Raw genomic sequence first — 24,844 nt, 5'->3', positions numbered from 1 at the left:
GCTGGTTTTGAAAAGGCAGAGGAACCAGAGATCAAATCACCATCATCGAAAAAGTAAGAGAGTTCCAGAAAAACATCTACTTCTGCTTTATTGACTACACCAAAGCCTTTGACTATGTGCGTCACAACAAATTGTGGAAAATTCTGAAAGAGATGGGAATACCTGACCACCTGACCTGCCTTGTGAGAAATCTGTATGCAGATCAGGAAGCAACAGTGAGAACTGGACATGGAACAACAGACTGGTTCCAAATAGGGAAAGGAGTACATCAAGGCTGTATATTGTCATCCTGCTTATTTAACTTATATGCAGAGTACATCATGAGAAGTGCTGGGCTGGATGAAGCACAAGCTGGAATCAAGATTGCCAGAAGAAATATCAATAACCTCAGATATGCAGATGACACCAACCTTATGGCAGACAGTAAAGAAGAACTAAAGAGCCTCTTGATGAAAATGAAAGAGGAGAGTGAAAAAGTTGGCTTAAAACTCAACATTCAGAAAACTAAGATCATGGCATGTGGTTCCATCATTTCATGGCAAATAGATGAGGAAACAATGGAAACAGTGAGAAATATTATGTTTTTGTGCTCCAATATCACTGTAGATGCTGACTGCAGCCATGAAATTAAAACATGCTTGCTCCCTGGAAGAAAAGTTATGACCAACCTAGACAGCATATTAAAAAGCAGAGACATTACTTTGCCAATAAATGTCCATCTAGTCAAGGCTATGGTTTTTCCAGTAGTTGTGATGTGAGTAGATGGATGTGAGTTGGACTATAAAGAAAGCTGGGCACCAAAGAATTGATGCTTTTGAATTGTGGTATTGGAGAAGACTTGAGAGTCCCTTGGACTGCAAGGAGATCCAGCCAGTCTATCCTAAAGGAAATCAACCCTGAATATTCATTGGAAGGACTGATGCTGAAGCTGAAACTCCAATACTTTGGCCACCTGATGCAAAGAACTGACTCATAGGAAAAGACCTTGATGCTTGGAAAGATTGAAGGCAGGAGGAGAAGGGGACAACAGAGGGAGAGATAGTTGAATGGCATCACTGACTTGATGGACGTGAGTTTGGTTAAGCTCCAAGAGTTGTTGATGGACAGGGAAGGGTGGCGTGCTGCAGTCCATGGGGTTGCAAAGAGTTGGACATGACTGAGCAATGGAACTGAACTGAACTGCTCCTTGGAAGGAAAGCAATGACAAACCTAGACCAAACAAAGATATCACTTGGCCAACAAAGGTCCATATAGTCAAAACTATGGTGTCCAGTCGTTATGTTTGGATGTGTGAGTTGGACTGTGAAGAAGCCTGAGTGCTTTCCAATTATGGTGTTGGAAAAACCTCTTGAGAGTCCCTTGGAACACAAAGAGATCAAACCAGTAAATCCCAAAGGAAATCAACCCAGAGTATTCATTGGAAGGACTGGTGCTGAAGCTGAAGCTCCAATACTTTGGCCACCCAGTGCAAAGAACCGACTCATTGGAAAAGACCCTGATGCTGGGAAAGATTGAAGGCACAAGGAGAAGGGGGTGGGAGAGGATGAGATCATTAGATAGCATCATCAACTTAATGGACATGAGGTTGAGCAAAGTCCAGGAGATAATGAAGGACGGGGAAGTCTGTTGTGCTGCAATCCATGGGTCACAAAGAGTTGGACACAACTTAGCAACTTAACAACAGAAGCCAGCAACTTTTCTTCTGTAGCAACAAAGCCAAGATGCTATAGGGACAGGCAGCTGTGTTCCAAGTTCAAATGGTAAGCAAGACTTCCCTATGCTGTTTTGGCCTTGTCCAAATTTACCTACTCAAAAATATGCACAGTTTACTTGGAAAATCTTAAGCCTCTAAAGATTAGACATCTGATTTTATAAGTGCTGATAAGTAAACTAAAAACTACTTTTTAAAAACTCCCAATGTGTATCTCTCTCTGGAGGCTGCCTCTCTTTTCTATGTTGTCTCTCTTTCTCCAGATGCTCTCATAAGCAAAAATCATTCTGGAGACTTATTCTGTCATTCAAAGAGTTTAAATTCTAACCCACTCACCAGCAGCAAAGAGCAAGGCAGTTGTGTTCTGCTAACACTTTTTGCTTGCAGCTTTCCCCAGTTAAGCTGACTCTGCTAGCATTTATTAAATGAGAGGTATATCATGTTTTATATCAGTTTTTACTATATACCCAAATATAGTAGCCCCAAAACCGTTATGTTTTAGTCTCCTTTTTTTCTCATTGCAAATTTACTTAACCCTCCAGCAGTAAATTTAGCATTTTGTTCAGTCACTCAGTAGTGTCCAATTCTTTGTGACCACATGGACTGCAGCATGACAGGCTTCCCTGTCCTTCACTCTCTCCTGGAGTTTGCTCAAACTCATGTCCATTGAGTTGTGTCCATAGATGCTATCCAGCCATCTCATGCTCTGTCACCCCCTTCTCTCCTGCCCTAAATCTTTCCCAGCATCAGGGTCTTTTCCAATGAGTCAAACGGTTCTTTGCATCATGTGGTCAAAGTAGTACAGCTTCAGCATCAGTCCTGCCAATAAATATTCAGTGTTGATTTCCTTTAGGATTGATTGACTTAATCTCCTTGCTATCTAAGGGACTCTCAAGAGTCTTCTCCAGCACCACAAAAATTCGAATGTTAAAGTTGCTGGGGGAAGACCTCTCCTAGAATATGAAGGAAGTCAGGGAGGGAACCATACTAGGCTGCTGCAGCAAAGGTGTGTTTTATTAGTCATGCAGTCGTGTCTGACTCTTTGTGACCCATGGACTATAGCCCGCCAGGGAATTCTCCATGCAAGGATACTAGAATAAGTAGCCATTCCCTTCTCCAGGGGATCTTCCCAAGCCAGGGATCGAACTCAGGTCTCCTACATTGCAGGCAGATTCTTTACCATCTGAGCTACCAGGGAAGTCCAGCAAGGGTAACAGTAGCCAAACAGAAGAAATTTCTGAAATACTTTTCTCCCTTAATTTTCCTGCTAATTTATCTAAAATTCTGCTCCAGTTCCAGGAACTCATGTAACTTTCTTTTCCCTCACACTCAAAGAGAATACTACAAACTTTTAATATTTTTGGCCCATCCAATCTCTTGCCACCTGAGAGCTAGAACAAAAGCTGAAGGTATTACAAGGCTCACCTTTTCCCCCTCACTTTACCCAGTACAGCCAAAAGCAGTCAGGGGAGCCAGTAAGCCAGCTCTCCTGGGTTGGGTCTGTTATTTTAAAATTGCATAAGGTAGCTTTTACCTCACAACAAACCATCAGCTCAGCTTCTTTTTCATACCATGGATAAATGACTCTGTATCCACTCAGGCACCAAATGTTCATCATTCCCTGCTTCTTCATCCTTTTTTTCCCCCAAAGCAGTGTTTCCACCATATTTTGATGAGTCTAGTTGGGCTTCTGAATCCCACTTCTGACAGTATCTGGGGAAGAGGTCTCAGGACCACTCCAGAGTTTCATGGTTCCATAGCAAAATTCATAACTCAGGATGTAGTCATACTCACAGCTATGATTATTATAGCAAAAGGAAACAAAGCAAAATCAGCAAGGAGAAAAAGCACATAGATTGAAGTCTAGGAGAAACCAGGCAGAGCTTCTAAGGGTCCTCTCCCAGGGAAGTCACACAGGATGGACATAATTCCCCCAGCAATGACTTGAGACAACACGTGTGAAATGTTGCCAAGCAAGGAAGCTTATTAGAGACTCAGTGTTCGGGGGTTTCATTGGGGGCTGATCACATAGATACCCTCTGCCTGGTATATACCAAAAATCCAGAATCCCAGAAGAAAAGATGTTCGGCATAAACTATTAACATGTTGTTTGTACAAACTGTCTAGGCACAGTAAGCCACAATTATCAGTTCTGGGAATCATACAAACCCTCCTCAAAGCCAGGTTCCCACATGCCAGTGTTGTAAGCAGGCCTTTCAAAAGAATAGTCGTCAGGCTTCTCTGCAGATGTAATTTTATTTTTTAAGACAGTCACATCTCAAGTTTACTTCTGGGGTTTACTAGTAGATATGTAGGTAGAACTCCGTAAACAGGGAAACTTCTAAGCATTTGACTTTGCCTCTCATCTTTACTTGTAGCAGAACTTGGTCCAGTAATGAAGGATAAAAATAACCTCAGAATACAAACAGGCATCAGTTAACCCTGTATTTTCAAAGGAGATTTTTAAGAGAACCTGAGGGAAACTCAGTCCCCAGAGATGGTCATCACCTAGTCTCTAGGGTTCCAATACATTCAATTACATTCAATACATCCAATTACATTCAACATAAACTTGCCCCCAAATCTGTAGTGGTCTGCTCAGAGCCCCCACAGTTGCAACTATGCTTGAGGTTGCAACTATGCTTCCTCACCACAGAGGGAGAATTACTTTCTGCAAACTGGCTACTTAAAATAAAGAGGGAGTTGTTGGTATTTATTTTTCCTTGCTTGTTTTATAAGCAAATATAAATCAACACTGTAAGGATGATTTATTTAACACTACTTCTTTTCAGTCACATTTCTGAGGCACTGTAGCCTGAAACAAGAGCATGCATAGACCTGGAGTCAAATGGACCTGGCCTTGTATTCTAGATCAACTTTTCACCGAGTGATCTTAGAGAGATTACTTAATCTCTTGATAAAATGGGAGTTACAGTGTCTACTTTAAAGGGTTGTTGTGAGCATTAAGTGAAAGAATAAATGTAACATGTTTAATATATATATAGCACTTAACAGAGTAAAAATCTAATAATGGTAACTGATACGATGTAATGGTGATTATTTCTCACTTCACTCCCACACCCTCTTTCCTATCCTTGGTTTTTCTTTTCTGTTTTGGTTTTAAGAAGACAAGAAATCTTTATCCAATATTAACTGTTTAGAAACTATCAGCTTTTACAGGAAGGCTATCTAACAGTCTACCTTGTATGACCAATAACAAAAGGTTAAGGGGTGTTCAGGTAGAAATATATAGAGTTTAATATCTGCATTCTGTTTTACCAAAACAGCAGATTTCTTTCATAGTTGGAAGCATTCCTGAATGAGTTTATGGTATCTTTCTGAGAGTGAGAGACAGGCTCATTTCCTCATGATGACATTTATATCAGGGTCCTCCAGGGCTGACTCTGTGTAAACTCACGTAGGGCAGTAGCTGTACTGTCTTATTTGCCTTTGTGACCCGTTTCTGACACAGGAACCACACAGGCCTGTCGCAGAGTAAGGGCTCCCTGAACTGTGGGTAGATGGAGTGTAGGTGGATGACACACACTGGGGAGAATGTAATAACAATTATAACATGGCCTTGGTCTAAAAGACCAAGTCTGTAGGGGCGATAATGCAGGAGATCACCCTAGCAGGCGTGGGGCACATACCACCAAGCAAGGCACAGAAGCATACACTGATTTGACCGAACAAAAAGGTCTGTATCTGGAGTGCAGATTGTGGTGAGAGAGGTAACTAAAGCTAAGAAATTAACAAGTTTATTCTGTGGGCTATGGGGCTATTAGCTTTAGAACTGAGAGGTGTGCTGCTGCTGCTGCTGCTGCTAAGTCACCTCAGTCGTGTCCGACCCTGTGCGACCCCATAGACGGCAGCCCACCAGGCTCCCCCGTCCCTGGGATTCTCCAGGCAAGAACACTGGAGTGGGTTGCCATTTCCTTCTCCAGTGCAGGAAAGTAAAAAAGTGAAAGTGAAGTCGCTCAGTCTTGTCCGACTCTCAGTGACCCCATAGACTGCAGCCTACCATGCTCCTCTGTCCAAGGGATTTTCCAGGCAAAAGTACTGGAGTGGGTTGCAGCCAGGTCTTATAATTTGCAGTAGTTATATTGTATAAAGTTGTCACAAGCACTAAAGAAGCAAATACTCAATTGTTGCCCTAGGTGAAGTAGAGGGTTAAATTACTATGAGCCTCTCATCACAAATTTTCATCAACCAGTCAATATATAACCTTGCCTTATGTGTGTTTCTTTTTAAAGGCACCTTATTTGACATAGAATGTTAATTAGTTAATATTGAATCTGTGACCAACTCATGCCTAAGCACAGCTTATCTAACACACACACAGTCTCTCCTTCCTACACACAGCCTTCCTACACTTAGGAACGCTAGGTAGCACCTCAGCACTAGGCTTAGCAGCAATTGATTGGGAATTGCTCACAGTTTGCAGTGACTAGATTTTAGGATATGAAGTTGGATGTGGAGAAAAATGAGATGGGAGGTAAAAAATACTGGCGAGTTCTCTTTGCCTTAAACAAACACTTGAGTACTTCTTATATAGCATAAGACATTGGAAATACAGTAGTGAATAGCCTAAATAAAGTTTTTACCCTCATGGAACCAATTCTAGTGGAAATTTTAACTAGTTAAAGTAGATGTTGGCCCTTGTTAAGGATGCAGAATTTAGGCTTAGAGCTGTCAAATGGCTAACAGATTGGGTTGCTAATAAGTTACAGAGCGATGGCTCCAGCTAGGTCTTTTGAGTTCACATTTCTGTCTACGTCATGCCATCCTAACCATGCCTGATCTCATCTGATTACATATTTCTGTGTTTTTCCCCTACCGTCTCAAACCTGTTGATTGTTTATATCAGAAAGGATCAGAGTAGTGGGAGCCTGGGAAAGGGAAACCAGATACTTGTTTTGAAGTACCCAAGACAACAGGTTTATGGGAGTTAGAACTAAGATGACAGTGTTGGAGATGAAGAGGAGACACAGAATCAGGAAGAAGCACAAATCACTGAGATTTGGTAATTGTCTAACTATGTCAGGATAGGGATGGTAGGAAGAAGGGGTTGTCAAAGGTGTCAGAGGTACCCTGTGCAGAATCAGAGAAGACTGATGAAGGTGCAGGTTCGCTTTAAAATTTGTTAAGTCTGAGGTGCCAGGAGAAAGTCTAGGTGGTGCTTTCTGATGAGGACAGAGATTTAAACTGAGACTGGCTCAATACCAAAACTGGCCCTGGCAGTAACTGCAGTGGATTTGAAGGAGATAAGGGACAGAGAGACAGTATAAGGCAGTAGTTAAAAGATTGCATTCTGGAGTCCCAGGCTGATTCTCACCTCTGCATTTCCTAGCTTTTTGATCTTTGGCAAATTACTTAACCTCTACATAGCTCAATTTCCTCATTTATAAGAGAAGGATAATGCTAGTACGTATTTCACAGGGCTCTTGGAAAAATGCAAGAGATGATACTTATAAAGCACTAGCATCAATATGTAGTAAATGCTCAGTATACCTAAGCCGGTGTGATGAAGTTGACGGCAAGGAGCAGAAAGGATTTTGCTAACCCACAAAAGAATTGAGAGACCAAGTGATACCCTGTAAGAAAACCCATCATTGAATGCTCCTCGCCAGATCAAAAGGGGTACACAAAAGAGTTTTTAAAATATGTTTGAGATGATTACAGCCATTTCATGAAAGTTGAATGGGATTCAAACCTTAATAAAATCTGCCCTTGTCCCTTTCTAATTCATTTACAAAGTACTTGGAATAGTAGGGAGTTATAACAATGAATAAAGCCATTTATTTTATGCCACTTGTATGCACAATCAAGTATATTAGTTATCTGAAAGATGCGTATCATCTCCATTTTACAGATGAGGACACAAGCTTAGAGAGCTTAAATTTCTCAAAGTTGCATAGTAAATGTCAATACCAGTATTTGATTCTAAAATCCAGGTTCTTTCCCTATACCATGCTAAACATAAAATGCAGTGACTGTTAGGGTTGTGTATAGATAGGCTGATGTATTTAAACCTTTCCCAAATTAACTTACTTTGCCCCAGAACTTAATTTTATAAGGTACTTATAAAGCACTATATCATTCAGTATCCAAAATCAAATAAATTTTTGAAGGCTGTACATACAACCCAATCTGGCTCCATCCGGCCATAAATAAAAAATCATTAGTTCTGTGCTCAGTATTCCAGGTGCTTCTGCAGACACGCTTTGTTCACTTAAAGTCTGCATAATGACCCCATTGTAAATATAAACAACTGCAAACGTGTATATGCGCAGATTAACCTTTTCTAAACACTCCTTGTAATTTTCAAAGCCAGTGCTGGAGTTTCACAGTGCAGTAGCTCATGCATCAACATACCAGTTCCCCTGGGCCTCCCTGGGCCTCACTGCAGTGCTTGTTACAGTTCCGGCTGCAGCCCTAGCCTACCTCACCTGGACCACACCCTGCTTTTCATCCAGAATCTAGCCCTGCAGGCTTCAGGTTGAGTGTCTGTGGCTGAATCCCAAACCTGAAGATTCTTGATATTTCCAAGTTTATTCCACTTTCTTTCCTTGTGTGAACAGGCCTTCCTCACACATGGATTTTAGGCTGTGAGAACTGCAAAAAATCCTTATTTTATAGATGAGAAAAGCAAGATGCTGAGAAAAAAATAATTTGATCAAGGCCTCGAAAAACCAAAGACACCAAAAGCAGAAATGGTTAACCCAAGTTTGCATAGTCACAGAATAGCATAAGATATACTGATGCTGAAGCTCAAGCTCCAGTATTTTGGTCATCTGATGCGAACAGCCAACTCATTGAAAAAGTCCCCAATGCTAGGAAGGATTGAGGGCAGCAGGAGAAGAGGGCATCAGTAGATGAGATGGCTGGATGGCTTCACCATTGCAATGGACAGAACTTGGGCAAACTTTGGGAGATGGTGAGGTACAGGGAGGCCTGATGTGCTGCAGTTCATGGGGTCGCAAAGAGTTGGACACAATAACAACAATATACATTTTTTTAAACAAAAATTTGTACACATGAAATCTGAAATTATTTGGGATTATGTCTGATTCATCTGGATTTTCCCTGGTACAGTGCCTGGCACATACTAGTTCATTGTATCTGAAAGTCAGTAGAATGGTTAATTAGATTGTGGGAAGTAGTTGTGTGTACTGGAATGAGACAAAGAAGAGAGGGCAATACAGAATTAATGACACACCAGGACTGAGTCAGGTGTTTACCTTCCTTGTGCTCCCCTGCTGCCTTCTTCCATACTGTACCCCGTTACTGTTCTGAATTGCAATGGGCCAATTTCTTGCTCATCCTGCCCTGGATGCTGCATTCCTTGAGGGCAGAAGCAGTGCTGTGTTCACCGTTCTATCCCAGTGCCCAGCATGATTTCTGACTTCATAGTAAACACTCAGGAAATATTTGTCTAGTAAATAAATGAGAGAAAATAAAATATTCCTACCCATTCATGCATCTACTGTTTTTGTTTGGTTTTTGTATTTCTCATCTCACCAGGCAGAAACTCATGTGTAATTTATGGTATCCTCATGGTTGAGGAAGGCAAGAGAGGGACCACAGCATAGTGGCATTCACCCTCACTTATTCCTTTTTCTTCCTTCCGCATTCCTGTACATTTGCTCACTCATTCACTCCCTTCCTCTCCTTTCTTTCTTTCCCTCTCCCTCTCTGGTTTTCTCCTGCTCCTCCCGCATAGTCATGGAAGCAGAACTTCAAAGCATGGAGTCTCTGGAATTCAAGAAGTCACCCATGTAGTTAAATTTTTAGTTTAGTTTTTTCTTTTTTAACTTTTCCCCCATGTTTGTTTGTTTTTTCCTAAAGTATAGTTGATTTAGATTGTTGTATTAGTTTCAGGTATACAGCAAAGTGATTCAGACACATAGATATACATATACATATATTCTTTTTCAGATTCTTTTCCACTATAGGTTATTACAAGATACTGAATGTAATCTCTTGTGCAGTATACTAGGTCCTTCTTATTTATCTATTTTACATATAATAGTATATACCTGTTAGTCCCAAACTCCTGATTTATCCCTCCCGCACACACCCCTTCCCCTTTGGTAACCGTAAGATTGTTTCCTATATCTGTGAGTCTATTTTTGTTTTGTAAATAAGTTCATTTGTATCATTTTTTTTATATTCTACAACTAAGTGGTATCATAGAATATGTGGCTTTCTCTGACTTACTTCACTTAGTATGATAATCTCTGGGTCCATCCATGTTGCTATAAATGGCACTATTTCATTCTTTTTATGGCTGAGTAGTATTCCACTGTGTATGTACACCACACCTTATTTATCTATTCATCTGTCAAATGGACACAAATTGCTTCCATTTCTTGCTGTTGTAAATAGTGCTGCTGTGAACATCAGGGTGCATGTATCTTTTCAAATTAGAGTTTTCATCTTTTCCAGATATATGCCCAGGAGTGGGATTTCTGAGTCATATGATAACTCTATTTTTAGCTTTTTAAGGAACCTCCGACAAGAACCTACAATATGTTGCCTACAAGAGACCCATTTTAGGGCAAAGGATGTTCGTGCTGAGTCGTTTCAGTTGTGTCCAACTCTGTGTGACTCTATGGACTGCAGCCTGCCAGGCTTCTCTGTCGATGGGATTCTCCAGGCAAGAATACTGGAGTGGGTTGCCATACCCTCCTCCAGGGGAGCTTCCCAGACCAGAGATCAAATCTGCATCTCTATGTCTCCTACATTGGCAGGCTGGTTCTTTACCACTAGTGCCATACACATAGATTAAAAATGAAGAGATGGAAAAAATATTTCAGGTGTTTTTTAACAGTCAGCCTCTTATTTTGACATCTCCAGTAGGGTAGTCTCAGATGAATGGAATGTAGTGGAAAGGGAACTGAGGTGGGGGCCATGTATTCTAGAACAGAATTTTTACTCTTCCAGCCATTTGTTGTATGATCTCAAGGAAGGTACTTACTAGAGAAGTAAGTTCTGGGTCCTATTTTCCTCATCTGAAATATGAAGAGATTAAAATAAGTGCTTTCTTAATCTTCTGTCAGCTCTGATACTATGTGATTCTATAATTAAATGACCTGGATATAGATAATACCTACCTTGTTGACAACTCTCTTCTGAAAACTAAAACAAAACCATTGGCTTCCCAGTCCTACTGGCTTTATTTAAGATCATCTTCTCTTACTCCCTTTATATGAGAATGTCTCTGTCCCAGGCAGTTTATGGGGACTTAAGCTTTTATTTACTGTAGTTGGCAGTTCCTATAAGCCGGGGCTTTGACAATATTTCACATTTATTTATCTGAGCCAGAGCTTAGGATCAGGTGGCAGTTAAGTCATTTAAGGTTATTCACATGCATTGAAAATGTTGCTTAATAATTCAGAACCAGTTTTCTCTGTTTAGAGTATTAAGATTTTTTAAATCCTTCTACTTATCCAATTCCAACAACAGTTTAAATAGGCAGGGAGAAATCTGTCCCTTCTGAAAGGGCAACAGATGCAAACTTATTTTCATTCCCTTTGTGCAGCAGGGCTGACTGAGGCAAGGGCCAGAGAGAGTCCAGAGCTAGAGGACTTGCCTGGGTGACCTTCTGGTGGCATCACTGGCAGGGTCTGCCTGCCATAGGAGTGAGTCTAGAGGAAGAGGTCTGGGGATGTGGCTTCTTTTGATTTTGGATTGGTGGAGGCTTTAGCGGGTAGTGGGGAACCTCCATTCAGTCATTCAGTAGGTCTGTCTTTCAGCCAACAGTTGTTGAATTTACACTATTTCCAGTAGTCTGCTAGGCCCTGGGGATAGAAAGTCAGTAAAACCTCATTATATGCCCTCAGAATTCAATATAACTGGAGAGACTGACTCATAGACAGTTGCAGTATAGCTTGAGAGACAGAACAGATAACTTAGTCTGAGACAGGAGCTGATCCTTTGGGGTAGGTCCTTCAGAAATGGGTTGGTCAAAGTATAGGAGTACTATTTTAACTAAGGACAAGGTTAGCATTACCTGGGCCTGTTTTCCAGTTTGAACACTAACCTTGAGTCTGCCAGCAGACCCTTTAAGCCATCTTGTCTGAGAAACCTAAGGGGAAACAAAAGTATTAGTTAAGCAAGTGTGAATTCGTCAGGTGCAGGGCAGTGGAATAGGAATATGAAGGAGAGACCTCAGTGAACATATATGATATATGGCCCCTTTGACAACAGGAGCCATGACCCCGTGAATGGAAGAAGACACTCTGTCACTTAGACCTGGTTTCATGAGAGAAGTAGCAGTTAAGCTGAGCTTTGAAGGATGTTTTCAACATGTGAAACTGGGGAGAAAGGATGGTCTACTAGTGGGAACAACATAAACAAAGGTTCAGGGAAGAGAAGCAAAAGCTATAAATGGGGAATAGCAAACTGCTCTGGTTGACAAGAGCATAATATCTTTGAAGGGATGGTATTTAGAGATCAAAATAGTAAAGAATGTTGGGGCCAAGCCACCACCACCCTTTCAAAAAGTTTAGGCCCAGATTCTACTTCTTGATATTTTTTCAAAAGAAAATAGAATAAATGTCTATTTTGCAACTTACTCCTAAAATATCATTAATAAAGTCTTTTATTATTTAGTCTGTATTTTTTAGTATTCCATAATGTCCATTCTCTGGTTTGGTCATTTATTCAACATGCAGTTATTGAGAGCATATAATATACCAGATTCTTTGCTGGATGTTGGAGATACAGAAGCCAGAAACAGTCCTGCCTTTTAAGTTATTCAGTCTTACACAGGAAATGTTTGTGTGAAGACAAGCTGTGATGATGCTCATCACAGGCCTGTAAGATGCTGCATCAGATGTCAGCATCAAGCTCAGAGAAGGAAAGGTAACTTGTTCAAGCTCACACAGGTATGCTAAGGTTAGTAGTGAAGTTTGTAGTCACTAAGAGGGTCTTCGTTCCGTTCTCTTCTCCTCTACTCTGAGGCCTGACTCACCATCTGTGGACTTCGGAACTGAAGTGATAGGAAATGAGCATGAAGAAAGTTCTGGCCAGGTAAAATGCATATCTCCAGCCACCTTCATTGCGTATCTCCACTTTCTTAACATTTTCCCTCTTAAATACTTTTGTTTCTCATCAGAGTAATTTTCCTTAAATCCACGAGTTTGGGAGCTGGTATAAGTTTGGTGCAGTAGAAACACCCGCTATACCAGCCTTCAAAGAAAACACCTGCTCTCTTCATGATTCTTGCCTTCCAGTTTCATAAGCTTTGGGCAGATGAAATGTAATATCAAAATAGCTCAGAGAGAGCCTTGGTAACATTTAAGATATTGAACGTGCTGCATCTGGTAACTAGAAAATTTAATGATCTCCTGCTGTTTTGGTAATTGGATAAGTAAATACATCAGAATAAATCACACCAGCAAGTCTTTTGTATGTCGTTAGGGACTCAACTCTTTTAACTCCTGTTCAAAGCTCCAGCTCTTGAGCTGTGTTGGCGTGCAGAGTTAACGTACACACCAGCTCGCATGGCTCTGCTTGAGTATTAAAATGCATTCAAAATGCTTACATTCTCCCCAGCCACTCTGCCTGAAGAGTACATCTAGTATGCTATTCCAGGTCTCTGTAAAGCCTGAGAGAAAAATTTTTCCAAGAAGTTTAAACATAATATGTCATTTGAGTCCCTCACAGTCTGTCTCCAAACTGCCTTTCCAGCCATTCCTTCCACTATTCGCATGCTATGAGCCTTGCCAGGAAACTTACCCATTTACAAATTGGGCGAAATGAGGTCAAAGCAAAAAGGAACTATCCTATTGTCGTATGGAATCTTGTAGGAGTTTTAAGTAGGACGGAGACGGACTCAAATATTTTGTTCACCTCTCTCTCAAGTGACAGGAGAAACCCAGGGAAATGGTCTATTAGAGCTTATTAGGTATTGAATGATACTATCATTACAGGTGAGAAATTTGGGTCTTCTGGCGGTCCAGTGACTTGCTCAAGAGCACTCATGCAGAACGAAGATTCAAAACCCACCAGACCTTTTTCTTACTGCCTCCCTAATTAGCACTTAATCGATATCTACTAAAGAACAATAATCAGAGTTTCTATGAGAGTATTTAAATGAGAAACGCTGGACTGGAAGAAGCACAAACTGGAATCCAGATTGCCGGGAGAAATATCAATAACCTCAGATATGCAGATATGACACCACCCTTATGGCAGAAAGTGAAGAGGAACTAAAAAGCCTCTTGATAAAAGTGAAAGAGGAGAGTGAAAGAGTTGCCTTAAAGCTCAACATTCAGAAAACGAAGATCATGGCATCTGGTCCCATCACTTCATGGGAAATAGATGGGAAAACAGTGGAAACAGTGTCAGACTTTATTTTGGGGGGCTCCAAAATCACTGCAGATGGTGACTGCAGCCATGAAATGAAAAAACGCTTACTCCTTGGAAGAAAAGTTATGACCAACCTAGATAGCATATTCAAAAGTAGAGACATTACTTTGCCGACTAAGGTCCGTCTAGTCAAGGCTATGGTTTTTCCAGTAGTCATGTATGGATGTGAAAGTTGGACTCTGAAGAAAGCTGAGCACTGAAGAATTGATGCTTTTGAACTGTGGTGTTGGAGAAGACTCTTAAGAATCCCTTGAACTGCAAGAAGATCCAACCAGTCCATTCTGAAGGAGATCAGCCCTGGGATTTCTTTGGAAGGAATGATGCTAAAGCTGAAACTCCAGTACTTTCGCCACCTCATGAGAAGAGTTGACTCATTGGAAAAGGCTTTGATGCTGGGAGGGATTGGGGGCAGGAGGAGAAGGGGACGACAGAGGATGAGATGGCTGGATGGCATCACCGACTCAATGGACGTGAATCTGAGTGAACTCTGGGAGATGGTGATGGACAGGGAGGCCTGGCGTGCTGCGATTCATGGGGTTGCAAAGAGTCGGATACGACTGAGCGACTGAACTGAACTAAACTGAGCAGTTCTAAATCTAAACAGTTAACAGGTTTCTCTCCTTTCATTTGTCTTAGTGTGGTGTTGTGGACTCATCTTTTATCAGAGGCAAACTCTGAGCTTCTATTCCAGGAGCTTTTTATGCAAGATCCTGGCTGCCTTCCATGATATGGGCCTCTGAAAGTGAGGCATGTTCCCTCCATCAATGTTTCGCAGACTGTTTCAGATCAGCACCAGGTGCTCAGGGTCAAAGGTAACCCACCCCTCAGGATCTTGGCTGCTTTGAGGAATGAGACCCATTTCCTGGTACACCTGTAACCCACACCAGCAAGGCTGAGTGACTCTGGCTTTCTCTTGCCACACTCTAGAATCCTCATTAATGAATTTGCCTGTACCTTGTTTATTAAGCTTTCAGAAACAGTGAGCTTGCAAACCACTCTGTAAAGCAGGACTTCCTTTTAGTTACTTGAAATTGTGTCTTCCAGAGCCCAGGAGGGACAGGACTAATCTTGGGCTTCCCAGGGTGAGGAGGCATGCCTCTTCTCTTATTTTATGCTTTTTATATTCATTCTGCCAATTTGGATCTTCTTGTGTTTCTAGACTAAAGAGGCTTTCCCCTCCACAACCCACCCCCCACCTCTCCTGATAGAAGTCTCTATGTTCCCTCTGGGTCTTCCCCACTACACTTTATTACAGTGACCAGGCCACTCTCGCCTTATGAGATGGACTGCATTCTGCCTATGGAATATGTGTCTCTCTCAAAAAACCTGCTTTAAACTTTAAAAAGAAAAAAAGTGTAGTGACCAAAACCACCATCAGTGATAGCACTGTAAGGAGAGGATCACATTTTTTTGTTTTGGTGCCTAGGATCTCCCTGACAGTATACCAAGTTTGAGGTCATTTCGTTACTGGGAACACTTTAGAATTGGTATCCTCATTAAACAGCCTGTCTAAAGGCATAGGCTGGGAATGAAGAATCCAGATTTGGTCCCAGATCTGCTGAGAGTGCTGAGTAACCTTGGGTAAGTTCTTTCCACTCACTGGGCTTTTCTTTCCCCATCTATTACAGAGATGGACTCCTAAAGGCCCTCCAGCTTTAACAATCACTAGGTCTGTGATAATTGAGGAGCTATGAATGAAATTTGCCCAAGTGTCTGAGTTGGTAATATACTCCGTTGTGGGGAAATTTATGCTTCAGTTACACAAAGGGGATAGTCTTTCCAAGCAAGAGGCAAAGAATAAATAGTGCATTGTATGACTACAGTAGTAGAAGTACCTAGTGTGGTGGTTAAGAAAACAGACTTTGGAACCAGACCTAGTTTTAAATCCTTGCTCTGTTACTTCCCACCTGTGCGATCTTAGGCAGGTTATATAAACTCTCTGAGCTTCTATTCCTCATTTTAAAGTGGAGGTAATAGTACGTCCCTCATGGGCTTGTGTAGTACTTATAAAGTACTTGGTACAATTAGCACCTAGTAAGCCCCCATAAATGTTAACTGTTGTTATCATTATAATATTATTGAAAAAAAACACACACACATAGGGCAGCCTAGACCTTAGTTTTCTCTCCCTTTGTTCTTCCTTTAACTTTTCTTTCTTTCTCTCTTCTTCCCACCTGAAAACATCAAAATGTCCTATAGGCATTCCTGTGCTTAGCAGCCACAGAAGACCACCCACCCTCACTTCTAGCACCCCAGTTGTTCTACCACACTTTAAGAATAGCATCTCTCACTCTTTCCTGGAAATCCTCACCCCAGTGCCACTCTTTTCTGTGATCCTGTGAGACAGATTGGTCCAGAAACTATACTGGAAGCTGGAATGTAAATAAGCTGTAGTGAAGCCCCAGCCCCATAGTGCAACCGTTCCAGAATGGAAGTTCTTTTTGCATTACCACCTGCAGCAAATGTAGAGGAGAATTTGCTAGGAGCTACAGCTGGTGTTGTGGATGATGTTGATGGTCAGTCCCTTATGTTTGCAAAAGACTTTACAGTTACCAAAGCCTTTTCACACCCTGATCAGCACACGACCAGCAGATTGGGTCTCAAGTTCTTCCTCTGATACTTTGTGGGTATAACTGCCCTCTTTAAGGATTCCCAGCTCATCAAAAGGTGTTTAAAGAAAATGAACAATTAGCTGTTAGGACCAAATTGATAGTAACAAAAGGTAGCTTGTTTTCCTGTGGGGAACAACAAAGCCTGTGCCACAACAGGGACATGAGCCAGGACAGCTGCAGAATGCCTGCTTTCTTTATGGCCAAGAAAAGCCATTTAGTTACATTAGCTGTCCTCTGTTTAGAAGAAGGATCAGAAGTTAAAAGGAAGTGAAATGCAGTGCATCAGATACAGGCTAGAAGCTCACAAACCTGGGTGCAAATTCCAACATTATCTTTCCTAGTTACCTGTGTAATCTTGGGCAAGTCCCTTAACCATTTTTGACCTTAGCGAATTCATTATAAATGAGAATAAAAGGAGTACTTATCTCATAGGATTGTTGTGACCATTTAATTAGGTAATATATAGAACAACTAGTATAGTGCCTGACACTTTGCCAAATAAATGGTAAATTTTTTGATAGTGATGACATTGGTAATTACTTTTTAAACTTGTAATATTTAATATGCATGTTTTTAATAGAGTAAGTAATGGAACATGTTTGGGGGCTTCTCAGGTGGCACTAGTGGTAAAAAAAACTCACCTGCCAATACAGGAAACACAGAGACGTGGGTTTAATCCCTGGGTTGGCAAGATCTGGAGGAGGAAATGGCAACCCACTCCAGTATTCTTGCCTGGAGAATCCCATGGACAGAGGAGCTTGGCGGGCTGCAGTCCATGGGGTCGCAGAGAGTTGGACACGACTAAGCACACATACACAGCTAACAGAATATGTTACTCATAGCTTACCAGAAAGACAAGTTGTTCTCCCAAGTTCAAAGTAAATGCTAATTTTGAACAAAACCAAGGGCAGATGTATTCAGTTTTACTAAATATAATATGGGGATTTACATATGTGGCCTTTGTGCTACCTACTTCATGGAGTAGAAGGAGCTCAGGATTTGGAGTGAGAAGACCTGAGCTTCACCAATTTTTAGCTGTATGACCACGTGCAAGTAATGTCCCTATTTGAACTTTGGTGTTCTCATCTGTGAAAATGAGGATAAATTAGTCCAGTCTCTTAGGATAGCTCTAAGATTTAGACAATATATGTTAGGTAGTTGGAGAGCTTGTTAGCACTGAATAATGTTCCATTGTCTGGATATTCCAATCTGTTTACCTATTTACCTACTGTAGAACGTCTTGGTTGTTTCCAAGTTTTGACAGTTGTGAATAAAGGTGCTTATTAAACATCTGTGTGCAGATTTTGGTGTGGACCTTAGGTTTTTAACTTCTTTGGGTAAATACCATGGAGTGCTGTTACTGAACTATATAGTAAGAATATGATTAATTTGGTAAGAAACCATCAAACTGTCTTCCAGAGTGGCTATGCCATTTTGCATTCCCCCAGCAGTAAATGAGTGTCAGCATTTGGTGTTGTCAGTGTTCCGGATTTTGGCCATTCTAATAGGTGTGTGGTGGTATCTCACTGTTTTAATTGCATTTCCCTGATGGCATATACTGTTGGAGAAGCATCTTTTCATATGTTTATTTGCCATCTGTCAATCTTCTTTACTGAGGTATGTTTAAGGTTCTGGGCCCATTTTTTAACTGAGTTGTTCATTTTCTTATTGTTGAGTTTTAAGAGTTCTTTGTATATTTTGGATAATAGCTCTTTATCAGTTGTGTCTTTTGCAAATATTTTCCCCTAGTCTCTTGTCTTTTCATTCTCTTGACAGTGTCTTTTGCAAAGTTTTTAATTTTAATGAAGTTTAGCTTATCAATTATTTCTTTCATGAATTGTGTCTTTGGTGTTGTATCCCAAAAGCCATCACCATACCCAAGGTCATCTAGATTTTCTCCTGTGTTATCTTCTAGGAATTTTATAGATTTGTGTTTTATGTTTAAGTTCACAATCCATTTCAAGTTAATTTTTGTGAAGGCTGTAATGTCTGTGCATCTAGATTCATTGTTTGCTTGCAGATGTTCTGTTCCAAAACCAATTGTTGAACTTAGCATTTTTTTCTAAATATGAAAATATTAGATCCAGACTTTCCTTTATTCAATTTTAAAATAAAAGCTTACCTTAGGAAAGCTAAATAAAATGTAAAAGACTAATAATACCAACACTGCAAGATTTTGATTTAATGTTTGTATAAATATCTTACAGATTATAAAGTACTGTTCATATATTGCAGTTACCGTTATTCTTAGTATTACTCAGCTCCTACTCTCAGGTAGCTCCCAGCCTAGTATTAGTGTTATATTTCTGCTCAGGCATTTTTGTTAAGTGAGAAGCAAAATAGTGTGACTAGAGAGAACCTCAAATCAGAAGTTAGAAACAGGTAGAGCACTGTATCTGTGCCTTATCAACCAAGTGATCTGGGCCATGTCACTTGACCTCTCTGAGCCTCAGGTTGCCCACAGAGAAGTGAAGGGCTTGGACCATTTGGCATTTAAGGAGCTTTCCCATTCTAACATTGTAGGACTCACTCAATATGGCCTAAGGATGAGAAACTGTCATATTGATTCACATTTTTCTCAGCAGCAATGTTACACTTTTTCAGGGAAAAAAATGCCCAGGGAAATAATAGAAGTACAATATACATGAAAGCTCAAACTGCTGAGAAAAGTGACCTAGAAAAGAATAACTCTCTTTGACAGAAAGCATGTCTCATTTTTGTTAACAAACAAAAGCCAGTTTGCTAAAATGTAAACTTGATGAGAACATTTTTTTCCAGGTTTCTTAAATATAATGAATAAAGTATCAAGAAGATTGACTTTCCTTTTCTAACCTAGACAAAGTCAGGCCATACTTCTTATCTGAGAACGGCCCCTCCTCCCCAAGAAGGTCCCAAAGGGAGGGTTTCTCTGTTGATGTAGAAAGTCAATAATTCAGTAAAATCCCAAGTAAATGGCAGGACATAAGCTCAGATTGCATTTTTGTATTCGTATTTTATAAACATTTCAGGATTTTTTCCTTGACCCTTGACCTTTTGCCATTCTTATCGTGAAGATCTTATATCCTAGAAGCTTGGTTAGAAACAACCTCAGTGTCATGTCATCCAACGTCTTTCTCTGTGTGGACTCTACGCTTAGCAGCACCTCTGGCAAAATAGTCCAATAGTTAAACATATGGATTCCAAAGCTAAATTGCCTTGACTCACTTTCTGGCTCTGCCCTTAACAACTTTGAGAACTTAAGCAAGTATTAATATGTTCCATGGCTCAGTTTCCTCATCTGTAAAATAGAAATAACAATTGTGCCTATGTCAGAGGGTTATTATGAAAATTAAATTGTTTTATAAATGTTAAGTGCTTAGAATGTGGCTGGTACAAATTAAATGCTCAGTAAATGTTAGCTTTATCATCATGATCTTCTTCCTCAAATAAGCCTCTCTTTGAACACTTCCCTTCCCCTCCCAACCCCTGTATTGTCCCCCAGGGCAGCCTGTCAACATGTAGGCCAGTGGCACTCTGGTTATCCTTAGCTTTGGAGTCAGGCAGACTTGACTTTTAAACCTTATTCAATCTGCAACCTTGGGTAAGATAACCCATGGTATCTTCAACTTTAAAATGGTAATAATACATACTTTGTTTGGCTGTTTTGAGGACTACTTCAAAAGCATTTCATATGAAGTATTTAGCATGGTTCCAGCAAACTGTAGGCACTGAATATGATTAGCCCTTGAACAACATGGATTTGAACTACACAGGTTCCCTTATAGGCAGATTTTTTTTTTCAGTAGCAAATACTACTGGAGAAGACAACGGCACTCCACTCCAGTACTCTTGCCTGGAAAATCCCATGGATGGAGGAGCCTGGTGGGCCACAGTCCATGGGGTCGCTAAGAGTTGGACACAACTGAGCGACTTCACTTTCACTTTTCACCTTCATGCACTGGAGAAGGAAATGGCACCCCACTCCAGTGTTCTTGCTTGGAGAATCCCAGGGATGGGGGAGCCTGGTGGGCTGTCGTCTATGGGGTTGCACAGAGTCAAACACGACTGAAGTGACTTAGCAGCAGCAGCAGCAAATGCTACAATAATGTGCCATTCTCAGTTTTATCATGGATGCAGAACCCACATACAGAGGAACCACAAATATGGAGGAACTGCATATATGAAGGGATGACTACAAGTTATTATGTGATTTTCCACTGCTTAGAAAGGTGATGCCCCTAACCCCCAGGTTGTTCAAGGGTCGACTGGAATTGATTGCTACTATGATGATGATGATAAAAGAAAAACAAGAAAATTACAGGACAAGAGGGGAATGAAGAAAGATGAAAGAGAAGTAGTGGCCACACCAGCACCTGCTGCTCTATTAAAAAGTGTTTTCTGACCAGCTGAGGTTCTGCTCCCCTACAATTTCACCTTATCATTGTCATCTCTGTTCACTGGAGTTGCAGAGAACACATCTGCTCTGTTTGCCTGGCTTATTTGCCAGCCCTGCAGATGTTCAAAGAGGGCACACAGCCCCCTCCCTGCCCCCACAGCAGCAGGAAGACGTACCCCATTTTTCAGATATGTGTTAGAAAACATGGTTTTTAGATTCCTCCCTAACATGAGGTCCCTCCAGCACACTCCCAATCCTTCTTGAATGGGGCCCAGAACACTTCAGGATCATTTCACAGTATACCCACAGTCTCGCTGAGGAAAGGCATGGCATCCTGCATCTCACTAGGTTCCATACAGTCTCTCTGTCTACTCCAGGCAGATGAGAATGGAAATGAAATTGTCCTTGTTCACTTTAAATTTCTGTCTGAAATGACCTTCAGAGAAAAAAATTGCTTGTGATATGGGGCACCAGAAGGAGCAGCCCCAACACGACCACATTTAATGTGAGCAGTCTTTTGGTGGCACAGCCCTGCTGAAGGGATTCTCCAGGTACTGACACATTGATCTATCAGAGAGAAGGGAGCCCTTCTGCTGAGCAACAAGATGGAAATAAGAGAGAGAGCCTAGTGCAGGCCTGGGCTCCACAAGACTTTGGGGAAAGAGCTGCAGCTAAAGTTAGGCAGATCCAGTCCCCACCCAAGGCAGTGCTCCAGCTAGTAATGGCTGCTACCAGCTGAGCACTTACTGGTTCAGTCTGTACCAGAGCCTTCATCACCATTATTCTATTTAACTAGCACAACAACCTATAAAAGAGAAATTTACTATTCCCATCTTATAGGTGGGAAAACTGAGACTCTTGGATTGTATTACTTCTTCAAGGTCATATAAGTAGTAAGTAACAGAGCTATGAGTTTGAACCTGTTGCCTCACTGTTTTTAACTACTGTACTGTATAGACAGACCCTCACTAACTATGTGGCCTTAAACAAGTGGCAGCCATGTTGAGCCTCAATTCTGTCATCTCCGTCTTACCTTGCCTAGTTAATTCCCTGGTGGCTCAGAGGTTAAAGCGTCTGCCTGGAATGCAGGAGACCCAGGTTCGATCCCTGAGTCAGGAAGATCCCCTGGAGAAGGAAATGGCAACCCACTCTAGTACTCTTGCCTGGAGAATTCCATGGAGGGAGGAGCCTAGTAGGCTACAGTCCATGGGATCGTGTCTAGTTTTTTAGGGATTAAATTAAATAACATATTTAAAGTGCTCGACATGTAATAGGTGTTCAAGAAATTACAGTTTTCTCCTTCTCAAATCCCAGCTTTCCCACTTAAACTGACTGGGAAATCACTCAAATTTTATCAGACACAGTGAAAACTGGGTGTGTTTTCCAAACATCTAACCTTGTGTATCGATAATATGCCCTCAAGGCTCCAATCTCCCAGCCTCTTTTGCTTCTAGGCCCATCTTTCTGCTGGTATGCACAGCCCTGGCACTATTATGATTTTGGTTTCTCCCAGCAAACATCATATTTATGAACCACAAATAACAAAGTAGAAGATGCTGGAAGAGCTCTGGCTTGTTAATTAAGAACAATAGCAGAAGCAGCTGGGCAGAAAATGCCAACGAGTCAGAAGCAGAGGCAGCATAGCTCTGTTTGTTGACAGAAGCCAGCGCAGTGTTGTACGTTAATTGGGGAAGTGGGTAAACATTTGCCTGCAGCTTGCCCCCCCCAACCCCCCCCCCACCCTGCCCCCTGTGCATTGGAAGACAGACAGCAGGCTAGGCTCTCCCCACCACCTTGTCTGCCCATCTGCCCAGAGCCCAAGAGATATCAGTAGAGCAGCCTTGCAGTGGGTTCCTTGTAAGCAGAGAGGATTCTGGAGGCGGATGTGCCTCCTTAATGACCCTCCTGGGCATACCAGATTTCCATCTGGATACAGTCAAAGATAGTGTTCCCTTCTTCAGTTCACCAGCCTGCCTGTGACACTCAGGCCCCCAGGGTGTCCCCTTCCCATCATCTTGGAGAAGACAGCAGAGCCATCTCATTAGGTGTGGCTTGAGTTGAGCAGAGGACAAGATTGCCCTCTCAGGTGCTGTAGTCTTTGCCCAGGGGCCCAGAGCTCCTATACACAAATCTGACTGAGCAGACTGCCCAGCCTCCCATCACACACACTTGGAGCTGTCCGTTTATCTGTGTGTCCATCATCCATCCTTATAGTTACTCACATATATGGCAGCCATCGTTGAATACCTGCTCTGTGCCAGACACTGTGCTAATTATGTTTTTCTTCACTTAATCCTCATATCAGTCCTACAGGGTTGATACTAACTCCAAAGCCACAAAGCTAATAGCTACACAGTTGTGATTTAAACCAGAATCTTTCTGGAGTCACAGCCCATTGTCCATATCACTAAACTAGTATTAGTATGTCTCAGCTTTTTAAAATTCATGTTCCCTTTAGGAAAGTTTGGGTTTTTTCTTCTCTCACTCTTGGATTCAGAAAATCTCCACATCACATCCTTGCCAGTGACCAAGGAAGCCATAACCCTAATATAGGGTTTGATTTGGGGTGTGATCAACATACCCCAATGAGCCAAGAAGACTCTGTCTAGCTTTATTCCCTGTACTAGTTCATATTATAAAATAATTTTTACTTCTAAAATATAAAGTCATATTATGGCATCAACTCCCTCCTTTTTTTGGAACTAAATATCTTCACCAATGCCACCAACAGGGAGACTGATATGCCTCCCTAGGGAGCCTCTCCTCAGTAGGGGAGATGCTTGTCTCTGGGCTTCATGGGATGGGCACCGTATAGTCTCTGCTGCAGGTGTGTTCAGCATGTAGATCAGCCCCAAAAGCTTAGCCCTCTCCCACCAGACAGAAAAGGTCCTCCCTGCTGTCCAGAGTTAAACAAGTATGTGTCCTCTGGAATGCCAATCAGTTTTTAACCAGCACCCTTTCCTAAGGCCCTCCTGCTCTGCTGTCCCAGCTGAGCTGTGGGTCTCCACCTGCCCAGGAAGAGATTCCAGCTTCTGAACATACATCCTGAGGTCAAATGCTAGTTCTTCCACTAAACTATGAGACTTGGCCTCTCTGAGCCCTGGTTTCCTTGCTTATAAAATGGGGACAACACCTACCTCACAGGGTTATTTTGAGAATGAAATGAAAATAGTAGGTGTGAAAATGCTCGTGCTGGTACATAGTAGGCTCAAAATCAAAGTTCAGGACAGGGTCTGAATGCCATGAGAGAAAATGGTGCTTCTTCCAGTCTTTTGAGTATATATTTTCTTTCTTTTTAGGTAACCCAGCTGGACCCAAATAAGTCATTATTGGAGGTAAAGTTGTTCCCTCAAGAAACCCTTTTCCTTGAGGCAAAAGAGTGAACATGGCTCAGCGGTGGAACCAGCCATTCCTTGACAAGCCAGAGGCTGCATCAAGAGGAGGGCTCCTCATCAACCCATTTACACGCTCGTCTCACTCAACTCAATGTCACACTTCTGCCTCTTGCAAGATTGCTGGAAAAAAGTAATAATAAACATAGCTACTTAAAATTTCCCATCCGCGAGTATATGTTCCCAATCCTCATTGTAGAAAATTGCAACTCTTCCACCCTGACCCCCTTCGCCTCACCTTTGTTCAATGACTAATGCGCCGGTAAAGTGTGAGTGACCATGAAGTAGGATTTTTACCTCTCCCGTGCCCGTCTTCTCCACACAGGGTCTGGGACCATTCTGCCTGACCTGTGACACCAGGCTGCTGTGTATTTGA

The 24,844-nt window shown here is 41.6% G+C and overlaps 1 protein-coding gene and 1 non-coding gene across 3 annotated transcripts in view; both read left to right on the top strand.

Annotated features, from left to right (window-relative positions):
* FAF1 (Fas associated factor 1) overlaps positions 1-24,627 on the top strand; it is a 487,841-nt gene extending 463,214 nt beyond the window's left edge. For both annotated transcript variants that reach the window (XM_069590953.1, XM_069590963.1), the window contains one exon: positions 24,376-24,627. In XM_069590953.1, the coding sequence (XP_069447054.1) occupies positions 24,376-24,459 (84 nt within the window). In that variant the 3' untranslated portion in view covers positions 24,460-24,627. The remainder of the gene's footprint in view (positions 1-24,375) is intronic.
* Positions 22,124-22,196, top strand: TRNAS-GGA (transfer RNA serine (anticodon GGA)). The gene has a single exon. It is a non-coding gene; the product is annotated as a tRNA-Ser (tRNA).
* Positions 24,628-24,844: the final 217 nt, after the last annotated feature.

This window comes from Ovis canadensis, chromosome 1 (genome assembly GCF_042477335.2).
Source record: "Ovis canadensis isolate MfBH-ARS-UI-01 breed Bighorn chromosome 1, ARS-UI_OviCan_v2, whole genome shotgun sequence".
In the NCBI taxonomy this organism is placed as follows: Eukaryota; Metazoa; Chordata; class Mammalia; order Artiodactyla; family Bovidae; genus Ovis; species Ovis canadensis.
This window is presented reverse-complemented; position numbering and strand designations above follow the sequence as displayed.